General features: G+C 42.3%; 1 protein-coding gene across 2 annotated transcripts; it reads right to left on the reverse strand.

Moving 5' to 3' along the window:
- Positions 1 to 75: 75 nt before the first annotated feature.
- LOC110984962 (glycerol kinase-like) lies at positions 76 to 21,090 on the reverse strand. Of its 2 annotated transcripts, none has more exons than XM_022245630.2 (16): positions 20,572 to 21,090; positions 18,983 to 19,056; positions 17,269 to 17,453; positions 16,587 to 16,666; positions 14,091 to 14,228; positions 12,537 to 12,646; positions 11,693 to 11,795; positions 10,975 to 11,042; positions 10,207 to 10,330; positions 9,423 to 9,501; positions 8,323 to 8,419; positions 6,962 to 7,046; positions 6,200 to 6,320; positions 4,012 to 4,149; positions 3,384 to 3,467; positions 76 to 3,240 (listed from the first exon to the last, which is right to left on the reverse strand). In XM_022245630.2, the coding sequence occupies exons 1-16, from the start codon at positions 20,644 to 20,646 to the stop codon at positions 3,146 to 3,148; spliced, it is 1,656 nt and encodes a 551-aa protein (XP_022101322.2). In that variant the 5' UTR covers positions 20,647 to 21,090; the 3' UTR covers positions 76 to 3,145. The 2 variants fall into 2 exon arrangements, with proteins under 2 accessions (XP_022101322.2, XP_022101323.2); XM_022245631.2 differs by having other exon boundaries at positions 76 to 3,245.
- Positions 21,091 to 21,736: the final 646 nt, after the last annotated feature.

Consider the following 21,736-nt stretch of genomic DNA (forward strand, 5'->3'; position numbering starts at 1 on the left):
TCCCAATCAGATTGTCAGCACAGAAGGAATTCTCTGGGCGCAGAATGTATTCTGACTTTCGGCAAGAAAAAAGTGTTTCCGCTTTCCTTTGCTTCGGACATGTATTTAATTCTCCAATCTAATGCCCTTAAGCAGCAGCGTATTAACAGTCTTGCGGATGTAGTCAAAAGACCCATAACCAACCCACTTCACCCCTTTAGTGGGATACACGGATAAAGACACTCATCTCCGCTGCTTTCACTCAACTGGTAGGTAGATGTATTGGTGCGCCACCTGATACATACATTTCGTGATTGAAAGCTGGAGACAGGATTTGAGGAGGAATTCCAGCTGCAGGGTGCCATCATAAGTGACTGTCGGCATACGATGGTGAACAAAATGCTTGGCCTGTGAAGAGGCACAACATTACCAGCGTCTGATAGCTGCACCTTTAACAGCCTCTACTGTGTGACACATAGCGTGAATCAAAATATAGTCTCTTAACTTTTTAACTGTAGCATAATAGCTTATAAAATGTGGGAAAAGTCTGCTCTGTGGTACAATTTATTTGGAAACATCTTTTAACAAAAACATAAATGTCAACTAAACTTTGTGACAGGTGAAGGAAAAATCAACTTTTACATAATTATACGTATTCCACTACTCAGTTATACGCATGAACTACTCTAACATACTCAGTATATTTGTATGTCAGTGGTGCTTGGTACCTATATATATGACGTTTTATGGTTACGTGCATTATATTTTCCCTGCCAATTTCGGCAAATGCGTGGTCTAATTTGTAAAATAATATTTCAATTTAGCGTAGATTTTGAAAACAACTTAAAACCTGGTTTCCTTTTCGTTTTGCATCCTTCAAATAAATGAACGTGCATTATGTTTCATTAAAGAGGTTAAAAATACATGACTTGGATTTCGGATTGACGTATTCCTTGCCAATTACACCAACTGTGCATTCTTATTCGGTGGAAATCTGTCTTGTACCGTGACCCTTCGGAAGTGAGTATTCATTTATATTTGCTATAATTTAAAACTGCAAAATATACGTTCAATTTGATTAAAATGTATATACAAGGTTGCACAAATCACAACACCTCTTTACCAAAATATGTCATGTTACTCACTTACAGCGTGTTTGTTATCAAACTGTAAAAAAAAAAATAAAAAGTCTGTATGATTGAAACGCAGCACAAGAAAGAAGGTTCCCTCAGCGCCGGTGTTTATAGGTTTCCTGCAATAATTGGTAGTTTCCAATGGCAGCATGATTGGTTTATTTCAATCATGAATATTCAAATATTTAACCAATCAACTAAACACTTCTAAGAATGTAACTTCTGTTGGCACACAAACGAATTCTAATTCTTGACCAGGCATTCCTGAAATAACACACAGGCGAAATCGCCAGCATATTTTGCAAAATAGCATGAGTTCAAATTAAGATGAATACAGGATTGCAGAGGTGCATTCCGTTTCCCGCAAAAATGAATATCAATATACTAAACCAGCGCAAATCAGGAAATTGGAAGCTGATTCTATACGACAGAATGCATTCTCGATAAAACAGCTTTGATATTTCTTAAATAGAAACGGGGATTTGAACGTTCGTTCTATTCCGCTCAAAGACAAATGCTGCTATTACTTATTCATTGACACATTTTCCGAAATTGGCTGGGAAACTCTATAATAAAGTAGAAGGGGATCATTTGGCCTTGTCATAAACAAGGCCCAGTGTGTACGCGGCGTGGGTTGCATCATGTATTAAATGGAGTGTGTACCACGCTGTTTTGTGTGAATTTACATGTGCCAACCAAGAGTTTGTTTTGTGTAAAAAAGTCAGTTCAGCTGACAAGATCAGTCACTACACCAGTTACTAGACCAGGCACAAGACCGGACAAAAAGACCAGGCACGGAGCAGTCAAAAGAGTAGTCGCAAGACCACTCACATCACCAGTCTTAACCAAGAACAGTCGCAAAACAGGACAAAAGTAACAGGATGCAAAGGAATGCTTTTGCAATATGATTACCCGCTGTGTCTTCAATTCAGACTCGAGGTCTTGTGGGGTCTTGTGATGGTCTTAAGGGATCTCACCTACTATTCTGGGGTATAATATCCCGCAGCAGTCACATCTTTTGTAATGGCTCAAGTCTGGTCCAGCAATAACAACTTAAAAGTCAACAAAAATTGAAGTCAAAAAATAAGTTGGGTGTGTCTCGTGATCGCAAATTTCCTCAGGCTCTGATTGACAGCACAACAGAGAATAATCTAGAGATATACATTTACTGAAATCTCTAGTAAAATTGACAGCAAAATGTTAACTGATACAAACATGCAAATGAATACAGTAATACTGCTACTGTCTTTTTAATATAAGAATACATGCAACATAAGAATATCCAAAACCAAACTGAGGTATACCATTTTTAGCCTTCTACAGAACCGTGACAGCACCAAGAGGTATGCAGCCATGAGATCCGAAAGGACCAACCTACGCAATACAAGCTCATAGACATTAACATGTTTGTCAGATAGACGAAAGGAGACACCATACCTACAGTGGCACCATTCCCACATGCGCGCTCTAAGATCCTGACACATGCACTCTGAAATGCCAGAGTGCCCCCAGTGGTTGAAAGAGGCATTCAGGATACCTGTAACACCTTCCCACAAGCATGGTGCCACTGCAGTAATGGATTCCAATGTCGGTCGCCAAATTAGTTTATAGGATTCCTGGCTCTTAAGGTGTCGTTTACTTGATGTAAATGCTAAAGAGTGTGGAAGAATCGGGAAGAGCAGTAGTAAACCAACGGCAAGAAAGCATTTGACTTCCTAAATTCAACAGACCTTCTATGGACCTGGTGGTTTCAAACGGATCTGGATCTCAATCAGCGATCCCATCGCTGGTTGGCTCCATCCATTAGGTGGTTTCTGGTTACAGTGAACCAACGTCGGATCACTAATCGTGCTCCAAATCTGCATGAAACAAACAGGCCCTAAAATGTACTCAATTAAAAATTCAGGGTGAATCCAATGATCCTTCTGTCTGCCACAAGCATTAACAGCACGTTTGAGGGGAGTTGAAAAAAGTTAAACCCACGTCAAACGGGTAGAGGGTTCCCAGGGTGAGACTCCACACCACTTTGTCTGTCACGTTCTTGATGAAGCAAGGACTTTGGACAAGCACAGCATGCCAAAGGTTGCCATCAGGTAGAAGGCTGGCGGTAGGCTTGCCAGGAGACCACCTAACCTATGCAAGATATCATCGGTACGGTTATTGGGAGGTGGAAGCTGGAGACCATGCAAGATGTGAAAATGTGGAGAGGACTGGTGAATTCTGAGCGTGGCTCAGCATCAAGCTCGAAATGCATTGTGATGAAAATCTTACCCTGAGTCGCTGCTGTCTCGCCACCTTCCCAGTGCATGGACTTCTGCACGGCCAGCTTCCACTTACTGTAACGAGCACTGCAATCTGAAAACCGTTACCACAGCAGTCTTTAGACAATGAACTAGACAGCACTAAGTGTAAATCATACTGTACGATATCAAACGCCATCTCCAATTGCATTCATTTATGGATTAACTTGTTCATGACTGTCAGATGTTTGGGTCACAAAAATAAGACCACGCCCACTGGAGGATTAAACTTGATGATGACATGATGTTCGGGAAAGGACAGAGTGAGGAAAGTTGCAAGAAGAACCGATCAACATAACGTTTTTGTCACAAATGTAGTTGAAAAATTTTTGGTCAATTACTTATGTGTGTTTCTCTTTAAATCTTTTTTTTTCTACCAAACAGAGTGTCTAAAGTTCTTCATCCATCTTGCGATCTCTGTACATTTACCAGCAACTTACCACTGTTCTCTTACTTTGTTCCCTCCTGCCCATTTCAGTACTTGACAGCGAAATTGGTAATTAAAAAGTACTCAAATACAACGATGATGGGGGATGCACGTCAAGAGCGTCTGTAAAAGAGCCCTCAAGAGTGACCTCCTGGAGTGCACTGTATCTTACCATCTTCTGAGATGGATGGAGAGTAGGTATCCGTGGTGATGGCAGTTAGGTCTTCCATTGCCAGGCTCCACACCCCAACGGCATGTCCGGCTGCCATGGCTGCTCCCAGGGCAGTGGTCTCCGGCATGGATGGACGAACTAGAGCAAAACAGTGCAAGTCTCAGTGACTTGGACAAAAGATGTGTACAGGCGAGGTAGCCTGCTCGAAACGTCAATGTAATGAAGGGATGGCATCTTCAAAGGCTATCACAGTTGCAGCTACTTCTTCAGATGCATGTAAAAGGGACAGGTTAAGTAGGAGTTACATGTAATATAAAGCCTGGGAAGAGTCCAAACAACTGGCTGACAGAGGCTATGACTGACTCACAGAGGCTGTCCAAGTAATACAAGATGACCATACTCATATCAAGTCCCTTGAGGTGCCATCCTTTATGCACATTGCAGTACCAAAAATTGCAAATGTGGTTGAATTAACTTATAAGTTGAAGGGCATGAGGGAGGGCATGACATGCAGTCAGATGATAGGGGTAAGTACTTCAGCACTGATGAGACACCCTTCCATGTACTGCTTGCAGTGTCGTAATCAAGACGTAATCACAAGTCCCTGCAACTCCATCGTAAGTGCATCGCAAGTCACCCAGTCTTCAGCCAAGACAGAGGGTATTCAAATGAACTGCAATAAAAGCATTCCCTTGTCATCACTTATGACTGGTCTTGCAAAAGGACTTGTAACTTGACTTGTGAGGGACTCCACTACAATACTGCTACTTCTGGAAAACCAGCAACTACCAGTGCATGTGTCTTGTCAAAAGCCGAGCAAAAAATGCAGTGGTCACGGTCAGTAGTTGAGAGACAAATAACTTCCACTTGCTTTCGGGGAACCTACTGGTTCTCCCATACAAGTTGTTGGAGTTGCATTTAGGTGTGTTGCTCTAAAATACCAACGGAAGCAGGAAAATGTTACATGCACATTATTTTGGGATTACATTGCACGAACTGTTAATGGTTTTCTATTATTATGATACAGCCACGTGGTCTAAACATGAGAACCATCTTGCTCACCTACGGGTTACACTCCTGCCATCTGTGGGCAGGCCTTCACTGTATTAAGGGGACAATAGAGCCTGAAAGTTGACCCCTAATGGCGCGCTTCGGGAACCCTAGGATGGGAATTTTCGAATTCGTAACATTTTCACCGTTCATTTACTTCTTAAAAAATCTAACTCGGAAAAGGGGCTTTGGAAAATATTTGCCAGTACATCAACTGATAGAAACTGAAAAATTACCTGACCTAAAAGGAAAATATCATGCCAAAAAAATGACCCACCACTTCCGAAAATCTAAAATACACGAAGTACAGTGCAAAGCGGCAGTCTCATACGCAGATGAACATTTACGGTTGGAAACTTTATGGTAGTCTATGGGTAAAAGCCCAAATAAAACCAGATCAAAGTATTGTATATAGATTTATAATTTATAAAGTAATAAACAAAAAGAAATATTCTACTTTTACGAAAGATTCTAATATCTTATCAAACCTTTGCTGACAACAACTGCGTGATGTCAACTCAAAGGAATTTGGAACCCCTCAACTGCAGGTAGGTTAATCTTTGGAATGACGTACAATCTCGTTTTCCCAAAAGCACGGGGAGTAAAAACAAACGTGCATGAACAACAAGACCTAGGTACGATGTCGCCGGATATGAAAGGTCGTTAAATTAAATAAAATTTGTTTTCTACTCATCTCTAGGTGACTTTTCCCAAAAAAATTATTTGAGGAAGACAATGGTTAAATCCAACATGAGTGTTTCATCGGGTTGTTTCAGTTAGGAATTATTTTTCCAACAATTATCGAACGTAATAGGACGACCCAATATAAAATCCCCATAGACTGACCGTGCGAGGGTTCTGGAAGCTCGCTGCGTGACTTTTCACTTCCAGGCTCTATTTCCATTATTACTAGGCAGGACCGAGTTGTGGGGACATTTCTCTGTCCCCAGAACGTTTCTGGTCCCCGCAGCAAAGGTGAAATACCTGTAGCTTGTGCATGTCCCCACTACAACGGAATGTGCAGTAGGTACTCAGGAGTTGATTCTATGTATGTTAATGCAAGTAATACACATGAATATGGCCAAAATGCCCTTTCAGGTTTGAGAGACTGGAGTTTGAGAGTTTAAATGTTTCGCACCGACAGGGATGTTCAGCAGATCTGCTTGCAGCTGCATGAGAAGCTGATTGGCCGTCATTCCACCGTCTACTTGCAGTCTGACCAATGGGATGCCAGAATCCTGGTCCATGGCTTCTAGCAGCTGTGAGTGAAAATATAGCATTCTTAAACGCATATACGTGTACACATCCAAGTAAAGTCACTTTGACTGACGGGAATTACGGGTAGAATGCCAATGGGTGGTCTGCCTCATACAGCAAGAATCCGGAGCTCACAAAACCATTAACTGCAGCTTGGCAAAACATTTTCCACAGGTAAGAAACAGGACAAGGGGAGACAAGAAAGGGGTCCTTTAGTGGTCTTTTCGTGTGAGCGTACCACGGGCTGCCTTCAGGTTAATGCCCATTTAGTTGGCAGCACACTAAAAACATGCTACCAGTTTATGTTGGAATGATAGTCTCTGCTTATGTGCCAGGTACTCGGATGGAATGATTCCCACCAACTTGTCTTTTCCTAGCGGTGAAGGGTGCTTCAATAAGAAGGTGGTTGGTGATGATAACTGTATTTTACAGAAAATGAGCCGCGCAGCTTTCCTGCATTAATTCTAGCTGACTAATACCGTTAAGCCTCCAGTTTCCTGAAAGGCACTATCTGAACGTCCTGTGGAGCCATGCAACTTTGTTGGTTTACTGATAATGACTACGGCGACATTACCAATATCCACTGTCCTGAATAAAGGTTATCAAGTTAGCAACAAGCTGCCATCAACGGGAGAAGATTCACCTCTTTGGTTTGGAAGCAGACTGCCTCCAGCGTTGCCCTGGCAATGTGGGCCTTGGTGCTGAACTGGGTCAGACCACAGATGATTCTGAGAGAGAACATGGATGAAACGATCTTCACAATGCTGCTGGGAGAGAGGGCTGGAGGTAGTACTCGTCTCATCATGTCAGGACAGTCCAAGGGGGCAGTTAAGATTCACGACTGTTATAGGCCTAAGTCCTTACCTAAGTACCATACTTTGTTATCGTTCACTTTCCCATGGAGCCATTAGGGGTCCACAGTCCATTGAGCACTACATGAAAGAACACACTTAAACAAAGTGTGGCGTGGTCCTCACACTACCTTCGACACTCTCCAGTGGCAGTGAGCAGAGGGCACAGGATCTCTTTATGAACAAGTTACGGCTGTTTTAAGAGAGGGGTGCAGGTTATAAGCCTGTGCCATGCCCATTACTCAGAGGAGAGTCTTTGGTCTCAACAAACCTAAAGAGTATTCACGATTCAGGAGGGCCATTTGCTTGAACACTGCCTTTGTCATCAGGGTCATCAGGCATCAAGTTTTCACATGCACAACACTGCTCTTGTGATTTTTGTGTCCCTTTCATATCTGACACAATTATATACCATTACGTCTTAAATAAATTCTTCAATTTCCAAGAGTGCTTAGTCCACATTTCTTGCTGGTTGAACAAAATAGTTTAAAATCGATTTCTAAGATATTTCCAAGTTAAATTCCACGGGTAGGTATAATAAGGACACAAAAAAGCACCAGCCCCTACGGGCAAAAACACGACTGAAACACAAAAACAGAAGACCGTACGGAATATTTACACACTACACAAGATCATACGGAGTGTTGCTTTCAAATCCATCACAAGTCCTTTCACAGGGCCAGCCTTGGGCATTAGGTGAACAGTGACAACAGAATGCTTTTGTCACAGCTCAGTTGAATAGCTTGTGAATATGGGCGATTCACAATAGTGTGCAACCAAGAGTTTGCAACACGCTGGCCAATCATAACGCCCGATATTTGTCAACCATTTCCAACGCGTATTGGGTTGAAAAATTTCGCGCATTGTGATTGGCCAATGCGTTGCAAACTCTTGGTGGCGCACTATTGTGAAACGACCGTATTGGCTTAAGACTGAATGACTTATGACGGACTTGCGATGGGCTTCCTACATGCAGGGACTTGTGATGGATTCGATTACAAGACTAATCGCAGGTTTCTTGAAATGTGTACAATTACGACTCCCAAAATAATCTCAAAGGCAATTAGATATGTTGAAGGCTAGAAGTCGCTAGCAGAATGACTTTGGTTTGTCTAGGATAACCTTCAAAATGGGAAGGGGGGAAGGAACATACCCTCGAGCATCAGTCTGCCAGTAGGGTGCATACAAGCCAGAAAATGCCGGAACAAAATACACACCTCCACAGTTGTCTACACTAGCAGCAAGTGGCTCTGCAGGGGTATAAATTGAAAGGTTTAACACAAATCATCTTCTGCAAGAAAACAAAGTGAAATACTTCTCCCCTTGAATTTTGAACCGATCTCGGGTTTCTTCTGGGCTTATAATCCTTCTATGCTTCTCCTCCTACATGTAAAAACCACTGCATGTCGAAGATCTGGCAATGTGCCAAAGATACCATGCCTAGACTGTGCATTTTGGCCAATCTGTGATCTTGTTACATATTGGAGAAAGAATGGACGTGTGTTTCTCGTGATTTCCATTCTTATGGGATGCCACTGTTATTGTGGACAGTCATTAACCCTCCTTTGGTTTTACAGCACAAATGTGCACAAATGCCCACAGTCACTGGTGAGCATGTAGTTTCTATATGGAACTCAAACATGCACAGGTTCAGTGTGTACACAGTAGGTTGTCAGCACAAAATGACCCAGGGTCCTTTGTGCAGTCCTCTTCACTGCATTTGGTTTACTGCACAATTATGAACATGAAACAGTGAAGCACAGTTGTTGGGCAGCACAAAAGTGCAATCTGATATTCCTGTGAGGGACAGCTGGTGAAGTGCACGACACAACACAGCTGTGCTTCTTTGAGGTGTTTACCAAATGACCCAAAGAGTGACTTCAGCATAGGAGGGTTAACGTAGCAATCCAGCCAAGTGTGCCATCATGGCAGAGAAGGGACAGCTTGGAGGGACGCTTTCCTACCAGGCATGTGTCTGTGACCTATGCACTTGTTACAGCCATACATTCAAAACAAAACTGGTCGTGCATGCTTAGTGTGTCTTGCGCTAACGTGCACATAAAGCCTGTGCACGTATAGGGTGAGTTCTCACCAATGAACTGTCCTTTGTAGGGAAAAGCGCCCTCTCCTGCTTTCACTCGGGACAGGTTCCCCCTAATATTTCCCAGTAAAATTTCACCTTTCATAATACTTTTCACAAATGCAAGTACAATGTCAATCTTCATGGGGACAAAGGTAGACCAAATTACACACCGATGTCTTTGGCTTCTTTGATGATTCCAAGATTGTCCCTCAGCCAGCGTACTGCAGCCCCGGTGATGGCAACGGAGCCCTGGCAAAAAAGAAAGCAAGTAAGGTGAAACAGAGAGTAAGCAAGGGCCAATTTATAGCACTACTTCAGCACAAAATTTGCTTCTTCATGAAAAAACTTTGCTTACAAAATCAGGTTACCAGCCAAAACTCCACGTGATGTGTATTGTTTTGGAGTAGTATTTACCTCTATTTTGGTTAGCATGACAATCACATCGATTTTGAGCTGGTAACTTAAGCAAGGTTTGTGCTAAAGCAGCTCTATGAAATTAGCCCCAGGCCATCGCTGGCCAGCAGCATTGAGACTGATGCCCGGCAGACAACTACATGTACTGTGGTTGACAATGGTCACTGGTTGAACTTTGCTGAGAATGGTCGGTCAAGAATCTCTTTGACATTTCATTTCTGTCATGTCTGCATTGTAAAGCGTTGTGTCAACATTGTTGAAACCACTAATGTAAATTGATGCAGGCGTGCAATGCCGAATAATGCGGATTGCTGCTCTGATCCTATTACTGAATGACGCTCTAACAAAGTTCAACATTGGCAGTGCTTTTGATTGCTTCCCTATGCTTACTCTTACAAGCACAACTACAGTTGATGATGAATTCCCACCAAGAACAAACACACTTCCTTGCCAAAGGAGATTTCAAAGTTTCCCATAGGAGTGTTCTCACTTCTGGAGAAGCTCCGAAGGTCTACAGGCATTTGGTATTATTTCTCTCACCTCCAGTGCATACACAACTGGTGCTTCCTTGCCGAGTTTGTAGGCAACTGTTGTCAGCAGACCATTCTTTGAGAGGACAGGCTCCTCTCCTGTGTTGTACAGCAGAAAGCATCCTGTGCCATATCTTACCAGGAGCAGAAAATAACAAAAGCGTGTTCCAACAAAAACGGAACTCCATAGGTGCTGGGCACGATCTACCAATCTGCACGAGCATCCGATTTGTGCGCGAGTGCTTAATCTTGCAGCATGATCTGTTGGCAATTTCATCTCTAGATGACTGCATCTCCTTTCTGATTCATTCAATCCAAAGGGATTCTGATTACAAAACGGTTGCCCGAGATAATGCTTGCTGTGCACATGTACGTGTTTTGCTTTTACTCATAGGACAAAACACAAAGGGAATGAGTCCATGAGTATGAGTCCATCGCAAGTCCCTATATAAAGTCCATCACAAGTTATTTCATCTTAAACCAATTCACAAGCTATTCAAATGAGCAGTGACAAAAGCATGCCGGCCCTTTGTCATTGTTCACCCTGTTACTAGTGACTGGCCTTGTGAAGGGACTTGTGACTGGACATGTTAAAGGTCTTGTGACAGGACTTGTGATGGACTCGAATACAACAGTGTGTTTCCCCGTCCTAGGTGATCGATCTAGTGTCTGGGATTGCCTGTGGTTTAGTCACAGGGAGAGTGTTTAATTGTAAAAACAGGAAATCGAATACCCTATCTAGGGTGGCATATAGCATAACATGAGTGGGTGTACTCACGTGTTCTTGGCCATGCCTTTCTTCAGGCAGGTCTGGCCGACAAGTGCTGCCTGCTGATCGCCCAGAATCTACAAACAAAGAACTCCATCTGTTGGGCTGATTTCTGAATAAGTCGTCACGGAGAGCAGTTCCTTGTATGTTGGATCAAATACACGTAAGTACGTACATTGTAACATTTGGTCTTGCTGTGGTAAACCAACTGTGAAGTGGACCTCAGACCTTTGAGAACCTTGCTGTGGTGATTTGTGTAATATGAATCAGTCTTACAATCTCTACAGGAGTTGACTGTTGATTCTCCAGTCAGCACTGTGGTTTTGGTTACGGTGGCCAAGCAAAGAATTTGTCATATTCTTTTCTACCTTGAGCAGGTGTCAAATCTTGCCCCCTGACCTGACGAAGCCCATCAGTAACTTATCAAGATTCACCAACGGTATTATCCATAAACGCAATCAAACACTGCAAATATGCACTAGTATCAGAGAAGCTATGGTCTACAATTCTATCTATATTACACTAATAAACAATGCTCCACTTCAATTGCTTTTTAATTTTTTTCTCTACTTTGCAACAAACCTTCCTAAATCCTTAGAAACAAATCTCACTCTAAACAAAAAGCGTTCTTTAAACCTGTTCATGGGCTACAAAGTCCATCTGGTGTGCAAAGAGAAATGGAAGGGTTCGAATACTTCATCAAACACGAGTGGTTTTTCTTCTTTACCCCAGATATCGGCACTCCTTTCAGAGCGCCTGAGCTCATGTGGCCGTACACCTCTGCAGAGCTGCGGATCTCCGGAAGAACAGATTTTGGAATGTCGAAAAAGCTGCAATAGAAAGAAATACCTGTTGGAAATGAAACAAAGGTTTGGAAGCTCTGTCCTCACGACCAAATACCACAAACTGGACAAGGAAAGCATTATGTACAGCACAAGCTGTAAAGAAAAGATGATCAACAGCCGACATTCTTTTCACACTTCATAATAAAATATTAAAACATAAACAAATTACAGTGTACATGTAGCAGGTGTGTTCAGTGCACACTGTTGTAAGTGATGACTGTACTGAACAATCATTAAAATCAACACAGTTGATTCATTTAGTGCACCTCCAAGAGTTTGTAACGCGTTGGCCAATCACAACACGCAAAATCTGTAGACCCTTACCAAACACACATTGGGTTGACAGATTTTTGCACATTGTGATAGGCCAAGGCATTGCAAACTCTTGGAGGCGCACTATTGTGAATTGCCTGTATTCAATCACTCGCTTCTATGCATCTACGACACAATTAGTAAACCAGATTATCCTCTGCATAGTAGCTGCCTAGCAATGACCCTAACCTAACACTGATTGAGTGTAAACCTAGAGTTTACAATCACCCGTTCTCCTCAGAACCCATATGGTATACCAGCAAGCCTTCTCGCTCAGTCTAAAACTTGGGTAACACTTCTGTCACACTTATTTCCTGTAGACCTACAACTACTGTACAGATCACAGAATTACATGTACACTGTGCTAACACTGTGCTAACACCGGCATAAATCTGTTCAGGCATTTACAAGCACCTGCATAGTTTGTCATCCCACTGCAATGTGTTGATGTTCATCAGCATGGTGCGACTAGCATTGGTCACATCGGTGACGTGCAGGCCCCTCTCCTTGCCACCTGTAAAGTTCTGACAAATCAAATCAAGATGACTTCATTGCCTTACTTCAAGGACTGTGTGACTCAATTTGGAAAAAGTATGAGCATCTTTGCAAGTCTTCATTGCCCATTCCAGCACATAAAATATATCGCAAAAGCAAGAGCGTGTTTCTAGTTCACTCTCCACTGCTATATGCATCCACTTGCCACTTTGTTTGTTCCTGTACAATCCAAATGTACACTCTCCACAAAATACAACACAACTGCATGCAGTCCACCACAAGCACCGATGACGTGTGCGTGGAAAGGCCCCTTAGGTGATCAACTCAGGGGCCCAGCGAAGGCATTTTCTTTTAGGGGTGTGCCAGAGCCAGTTTGCTGACTCGTAACTTGTTCCCGAATCTCGTGTCATTAAAAACGGAACAATGTGGTATGCTACATTTCATTCTTCAACAGGTTCAAGGGCAACGGCCAACGTACAGTAAATGATTTATCATTTGCCAGCCAGAGCTCTATTTGCGACTGGAAATAATTATTACGGGGTGCCCCCCCCCGGAACAACATGCCTGGATCAACTATTTTCATAACAAATCAGTCATTTTACCATACATGCATACATGTACATGTACGTGTGCCAGTGGAATCCTCCCAAAAGTAGAAGTGCAATTTTGGCCTTCTGAAGAGTACCAGTAGGCCTACATATACATTTGAGGATTGATGCAAATATAACCATCCCTTATCTTTATCACAAGACTGGAGTTCTCTTTCACTAAATTATTAATTGGTACAGGACATCTGGTTGGAGAATTCTGATGGACCATCGCTGACATGCTGCCTGTATTTTGTGGTCATTTTTAGAGGATAAGGATGCACTGAAGGCAACTGGCTGTGGCCGACAATGAGTTATATAACGCGTTTATGGGAAATGGTGGCAGCCACTGCAGAGATAGAGTGGCTTCCACAGCAAAACATTTTATTTCTAGCCAAAGCCACACTGTCAGATGGGGATTTATAGTTTGCCTTTGTACATGTACGGGGTGGCGAACCAATGCATGTAGTTAATGAAGTTGCCAATTAAAATTTATAATCTGCAATAAGCTTGAGGGTCACTCTTTAAATTTGTGGTCCAATTTATTGTGTGTCCATGCCACAGCACACAGACGTACATGTATGATTTTGTAGGGTTGGAACACATTCAGTAATTTCAAAGAGTAAATGTAAATTCTGTGCCAAAGAAACACTACTGGTTTGAGGTCAATTTCAATTATATTTCCATGTCAAATTACACAGGTCAGGTGTAAAAGGGACACAGAAAGTTGAACTTGTAAGCCCTGACTTTCTAGAATGACCCTTTAATGTACATTTACCATAGAACAACACATGTTACAGAACATGCTCAACTTTGAAATGATTCTAACTGAGGCACAGGCAACTTTTCAAATTGAAGTTTAAATTGACATTTTCCTGAGCCTTACCCACATCAGCCATGAATCAACCGTACCAAAGCAACACCTGTTCTCCGCCACGGCCGCCCTCACGTCGGCGCAGTTGTCCAGGATCCAACGCAGCTTCACTGCACTGAAGTACGTGGAGAGTGGCAGTCCACAGAGCGGCTGGAAAAGAGACCACAAGCCAGGTCATTCTGGATTCCAACAACAGTGGCATATCAGAACTCCCACACATTAGCATTCATAAAGTTAGAGCCATGAAATGTTTAGCCTTGCTGCAGGCTCTAGTCTACTGTTCAGTTCACGCATAACAGTACCAATCTTGGCAAAATATCTTCCCTTACCGGTACAATTCAACCGATAATGACTTTCAAGACCGAAATTATTTTTAATGATATAAAATAAAACATGTCCCACGTTTGGGTTTACCTCCATTTGGTGGTACTTAGTAAATGCCAGATGGACCCCCCCATGTCTTGTTTATATCACAAGATCTATTACTGATGGTATCTCTCTATGGTTAATAGAATCAACATGCTTTGCACGTGACCATTCCCACTACATCTACTGTACATGTAGCATGGCTATTGCGATATATCTGCTATAAATGTACATGTACGTGGGAAGAGTGTGAAGTCTCCCGTGTGTGGTACATGTACAGGAATCTCTTCCGATAGGTGGATGGGGGAATGGAGAGATGGAGAGATACCTGGGGCCCTAGAGTCACAATTTGAACAAAAAAACCCCCACACACCAAAATGTCTTAATGGATCACATCATGGCACAGTTTTCCATGTTTTAAAGAAGTGCATGTTTCAATTCATTTAATGGGACAACAAATAATCCCGATGAAGGGTATAAAGCGACTCAGAAAACTCCATTGCTGCTACAAACTTCAACTGGACGTAACAGTCACTTGTGCCACATGATTCTCTCAATTCTCCAAAATAAAATCCCCGGGGTGCATTTTGAATTATCTGATAAGGCTAGGGTCAACCCAAATGAAAACCACACAAAAACTATACATCTATCAACTGGTACACATTACACAGCAGCATCTTAAGCGCATTTCAAAACTCTAATGATCCCCTTTATAATCATCATATTGAAATTGCAGGATATGGGACTGTTGGGGAAACTTCATAGGAACAGACTGGCCTGGGGGCTGAACCAGTACACAATGCACACTGGAGGATAAATTACAAGTACATGTACAGCATATCCCATGGGAACTCTGGCAATGTTTGCACAAACAATACAGGGTCCTTATCTCCAGCAAACAAGGATATCTGTGCTTGGCTAACAAAAAGCCTTGTTGACATTTCTGTGCATGTCCTATTAGGATGGAGGTGCACTGTGGATGTATTGGTGTGAACTGACTCTTTGAGATGTGGTCAAGGACAAAATTGGACTGAAAGACTAGATTTGTTGAAATATATGTATGCAGAACACTGTAAAAGTAAAATAGGAGGAACACGATTGAATTTAAACGTGGTGTAGCGCCGGCGGGTTCAGCCGGTGGGGGCGCCAGAACGGACCTGCATGGAGCTAGCTGGCTGCCCCCCCTGGTATGCGAACGGCCTGCGGTTCTCCCTCGTCACGCCTGCGCAGTCCCCGTCTAGACACCTCGCGTCTGGAGCTTTGTGTGTTAGACAGCCCTTTTGCTTCGTGAAAATAAACAGAGCAGTTTTGCCCGGAACGGAGATTTGAGCCTGAACGAGTAGTTCTTGTCAGCGGCAGAGCCCATAGACAAGACACGCTACAGTACATTAGTGCTAATGATATCAAACAGGTTATGAGATACATGCAGACATTTTTTATAAACAAATTTTTGATCCTCAAAGGGAAAATAGCAAAATGTTCCCTGCAGATCCTGCATTGAGTACAACGACTCTAAAATCCTGTTAAAACAGGAAACGTATCATAACTGATGTATACACGTACTCCGGCATGCCATAACAAATGAAGTATAATACACGAACATGCAGAGATTTTTCCCTGTTTTATCATGTAGACTAATGTTTATTTATTAAAAAAATCATACCGGGTATCTGTGTATTAAGTGATGCATATGGACTGATCTTCCGGTAACTAGACTTGTTAGGATGAAACAATTAATGCTGTGTTCGTAAGTCTAAAATGATGTCACAGTTTTTTTTCACACATTTACGAAGTCAATGGGGGCCAATACAGAATCCAAGATGGCGGCTTCCCATCCATGGACGACAACAATGATGGGAACATTTGCAACAACTGAACCAAATTGTGGCATCCTGGATGAACAGGTTAAACGTTTCTCCAAAAAATAAATAAATAAATGTAAAAAAAAAAAAAATTGGAAGTCAATCGGCAAGGGCTGCATCTGAATCTGTTGTCTAGAATTACACATCATGTACACGTACATGAGAGAGGTCTATCAGGGGAGGTGCAGGTATTGCAGACTTGCAGTGACCAGAGATGGGTGTTTGGAAGTGGGGAAGGGGTAGGGTAATGGATGGAGGAAGAGGGGGTTTCACTGCTCACCTGCAAATGATCCTTGTTCTGACCTGGTGTCTTTGCTACCAGATTCTGCACCGTAGTCCCAGTGCGTGTGTCTAGCCAAACTAGCGGGGGAGAAAAAAGACATTATTAGCTTGAGAACACAACCAAAACTATACAGTATTACCTTCAGTTTGAGGGATAATCAAAGATTCTGCTTTTGAGGGGATGGTGAGAGGAAGACAAAATAATTAGTAAGGGGGCTGAAGAGTTTGCTCAAATTCCGGAATCACCCCCTCCAGTGTTTGTCAAAGGGGTGTCTTGAAATCTTTCATAGACACTACTGTATGTGTAAGGTGATCTGCTGACAAGCAGCTATGAAAGAGACTTTGAAAGAAGCAGAACAAGACACGAGACAGTCATTTTCAAGTGCACCGATCGTGACCTCCTCCAGGTCACCTTTAATGTCAACAACAGAGGGCGGTATGCACTTTTACTGATACATTACACTACGTATAGACCATTTTACCTCTCCTCTAATGCCACACCCTCCCCTAAATTTTGTAACAAACGCACCTAATGCCATAAAATCGTGCCAGCAAACTGGACACTGCTTTTCATGTGAAGGCAATTGCGGACACCCTGTTTCTAAATCGACGGATAAAACCCTGCCCTGGCCTGCCCCCCCCCACTCCATCCATGCCTTCCCCTGTAAACAGGTTCTTACTTATCGCGGGATAGAGTGGCTGACCAGTCACCCGATCCCAGACGACAGTAGTCTCTCGCTGGTTGGCGATCCCGACGGCCTTGATGTTGGCCGGGTCGATGTTCATGTTGCGAAGGTTCTCCACGACCCGCTCGAAGCACTCGTAGCAGGTGGCCAAGATCTCGTTGGGGTCCTCCTCCACCCATCTGAAGATTGAGCATTTTTCAAATAATTTACGCTAAGTAAAAGACAGGGCCTACTTCCTTTAATAACAGAAAACAGTTTTTCAGTTTTAAATTTAAAAAAAACATAGTACATGTATTCAAAGTTGGGTTTTCCTAGCCACAAAAATTTGCGGGAAATGTTTTTGCAAAATGTTGAACAGCATTCAATGGTTCCAACCATTAAAAAGGTTTAAATATACATAAATTATGTTCGGGGAAAAAAAAAACAAACAAACTACAAGCCACCAGACAAAATAAGGAAAGAGGTGGAGACGGGAAACTACATGTAGCTTTCTTTTTGACTTGGCCTAAATACTGAGGAAACAGACGTACCCAGGCCTGTAGTCTGCTGTCCAATCAGTTTAATTTCACTGACAAGTTTAGTGCTTCTATACATACAAACATTTACATGTATATGTCGTAAGCAAAAAACCTGTGGGTATTCTGTGCACTGTGCTAGCAAAAAATTCTTGTTCGGATGTTCCTAAACCTCCAGTGCACAAAGAACCAACGTTCAGCACATAATTATATGTACAATATTTGTACCAAGATTTATCAAAGGAGCCATAAAACCATCATCAGTTGGAAAGATGCCAGACTGCCAGTATCACATTCCAAAGGTCATAGGCTCAAATCCCCCCCAGTCAATTTCTTTGTTTATCTTCATAAGCAAGACCCCCCACTCAAAAATTAGTTCTACCTCCAATTACCATCTGAAAACAGGGTAAGCAGGTGGTAGGAGGGCGCATACCACATGTACATGTATACATGTACCAGGTAGGACTTTCTTTATTACTTTTTTTATACTGATTCAGTGAGAGTGAATATATCAGTAACAATAGTGAGAAGGATCAGGTCGCATACATACATGTACAATGTATGTACAAAGGTCTCGTTAGTCTTGGTTCCAAGAAGTTCCAGTGGTTATTCCATGACACAAACCATCACATGTACATGTACACTGACAGAGGTGAGGTGATAGTGCCCTGTACGGTGTACGTGTATGTACCACACCGGTACATACATGTACAGTGTATGAGATGGTTTGTGTTGTGGAACTACATACTGTACATGTACTGATGAAAGGTCTTGAAGCCAAGACTAATGTTTCATATGACAAGAACAACACTTTGAAAGAGAGTACCACTGTGTGCATTATACATGTACCCACTGTGCATTGTACATGCACATGTACATCTGTTGAGCATTACTTGCACTCAATTCAAACTAGAATTTATAAAAGCACAGGTTTTTTTTCACATTTTCCCAAAATCTGCCCCAAAAAACTAAAGGGTGGTGCCATCAAAATACATCTACAGTATCATGCAAGAACCAGTGGGTCAGAACTCAGAAAAAAGGAAGCATAAAGTATTCTTTTTATTCTCTGATATTATCTACGACACGTAAGTCAGTTCCCCTACAATGTTAACGTTTTCTGATATGGTTTGGCAGGGACACAGACATGTACAGGTGTCAGGGATAAGAGAAAACTTCAAAACTTGAGTCCTCACCCTTCTTTGGGAAAAGACTGTTTGACTTCAACTTGGTGGAAGCTGAGAAGCTCTGAAGTCTTACTAGCAAACACCTGCAATGACAACACGAAAGGAATTGGACCAGATGAGCACCAGTGGCTGAATTTACTTTCTACACTTCTGAATCTTGCCCGTACGTACCTTTTGAGAATCTTTTATACACAATTTTCCTCTACGGAATGTGTATGTACCTGTATTTTGCAAGTGGGGATGCGCAGATTATTTGAGTCGTCAGTCGACAATGGTTGATAAATTGAATACAAATATATGTGATATTTAGTTTCAAATTAATTATTGATGCATACAATTCAACAAGAAAATTTAAAAATAAAAAAAATTCAGTTACCAGTGTAAGGTTACCAAAAGAATTTTGCATTTAAAAAGCATAAATGTGAAAGTGTTAGAAGAAAATTACATTGTAAAAAGAACCAAATAAACAATAAAGCCCTATTACTGTATATATGTACTTTTGAATTCAAGTTTTCCTGTTTTTACATTTTTGTGGGAATTAGGCACACCGAATTTGATCCAAATTCTAACAGAGATTTGAGCATTCAATATGGGCATTTTACAATAGTGCCCCTCCAAGAGTTTGCAGCACGTCGACCAATTAAAGTGTGTGAAATCTGTTGACCCTTTCCAAACGTGCATTGGGCCAACAGATTCGTGCACTGTGATTGGTCAACGCGTTGCAAACTCTTGGAGGCGCACTATTGTACATTGCCCGTATTCTTTGAATGAGTGGGCATCAAGTTTGATCTTCGCACCAAGCATGGGGGGGGAGACCTTTAGATTTGAATTTCTAAGGGCACGTATCAAGTACAAGTCGTTCGTTACATGTGTTTAGGTGCCATAAATGATAAGACTTGACACCGTGCGCAAATCCAACGGTTCCTACAAGACTGGTCTGAAAAAATAAGGTTTTCTATGTAAATGCAAATCATATTTTCCCTGCTAAATTTGACCTTTGAGGACACTGTTACGGCTTTCTGGTAGCTGATAAACCTACACGTACATGTATGCAAGGGATGCCCATATGGAACTGTTTCCATTTTTGATCAGTGTTGATATCAATGGTGCAACCTTTTAAATTTCACAAGAAGTAGCATGGTTAACAAAACAACAATTTAACAATCACTTACTGCATTTAGGCCTATTTGCATCCAAAAAAATACCACCCACAAACATTGGCCACCAAACTAACCTCAAAATACAACTGTACATGTAGGCCACCATATACACATGTATATTGAGACTAAAGGAGGTAGACCTCGTTCACTATGTGTACAGTACCAGAAATCACTCAAAACCTAGCTGATTGTACATGTAGGCCCCTATTAATAATAAGTAATATGTGCCCCGGATTTCTCTTACTTGAATTTCTCCTTTCTTTAGAAGGCTGGCGTTACAAGGGGGGCGGACGCCGGACCCGGCCACAGTTCTGGTGTAGATTGGCATTAGGCATGTACGTGTAGGGCCTATTTGACATTCGCGTATCTTTTACAAATGTTTAACATGTGACCAGGATAAGCCTATGGATGACAGCCCAATCCCGGATTGGTGCTTACCAGAAACCTTGTGCTGCTTGTGCCTTGATCTATTGCTCCAACCAGGGGACCAAAATCAGTCGGTTTCTCTGCCATGTCTGCCACTCTGTTCCAGGAGTATAGACAGCGGGCCTAATTAACTTGGACGGTACGGTGGGTAGTCCTCTATAGGCCTATGTAGAGAAAATAAAACACACCAAACAGGCCTGGGCTACGGGAGATTCCTGTCCGGTTGCATGTAATTAAAGCAAGTGCACACACACTGCAGCGCGAATTCAAGAACTGAGTGAGAGAGTTTTGAAGACAAGTCCAACTTTGTGCATACAGCCAGAGTAGAGAGGTCACAAATCGTCACACCCTTGAAATTGTTTGGCCCTGTAGGCCGCGAGGGATGTTTACTCTCCGAGGGCTAGACTACAAATCTTCAGCATATGGACCGCAAAGTCACTCCAAAATAAACACCCACTGAAAAAGGCAATAAACGTGCGGAAAGATTCACGACACGCGTGAGCACTAGGTACATACACTGGATGTCCCAATTGCAGTCTTTGTGGCTCGAGCTTATATAGTTGCGCTGCACGAGCACATAAGTGAACAGCCGCAGCCGTTAAGCAGTGTTATCAGATAAGTCCGTGAACCTTTCTGTGCGGATGACACGGAGCCTAGAATATCGCCAGAAAATCACCGAGTGAAGTACAGGTAACAGACGAGCAGTTCCATTAAAGCGCCCTCTTTAGGGCCGTTTTCCAATACTCAACTTCGGCTCCGTCTCTGGCTTCAACTGTTTTTTTTACCACCTGACTTTGAAGCTGTAAGCGCACTAATTAGTCTAACAGTGCCACAAAATATTATATAAGATGCAAGAGAGCAAAAGAATTACAGTAATCCAAATTGATTTAAACGCTTCAGGCCCACAATCGGGGATTAGTTTCGGGGACGAACCTGAGACGGAGACGAAGTTGAGTATTGGAAAACGTCCGAGGTCCTCTGGTGACCCGGCGGTTGAACCGGTTATTCAGCAGGTTGCCTTTGTTATCAGACGTCATTCTATGCGGCGCCAAGTGTAAAAATGATTTGGCAAAGTTATTTAAATATAATTATGTACTTATCCTATTTTTTGTTTTTCACCTAGTTTATATGTAACTGACTTTCCCCCCCCTATAATGCAATTCATCTCAGAAAATTA

This window comes from Acanthaster planci, linkage group LG10, assembly GCF_054643075.1.
Source record: "Acanthaster planci isolate LZ-2023a linkage group LG10, COTS_SCS, whole genome shotgun sequence".
Classification (NCBI taxonomy): Eukaryota; Metazoa; Echinodermata; class Asteroidea; order Valvatida; family Acanthasteridae; genus Acanthaster; species Acanthaster planci.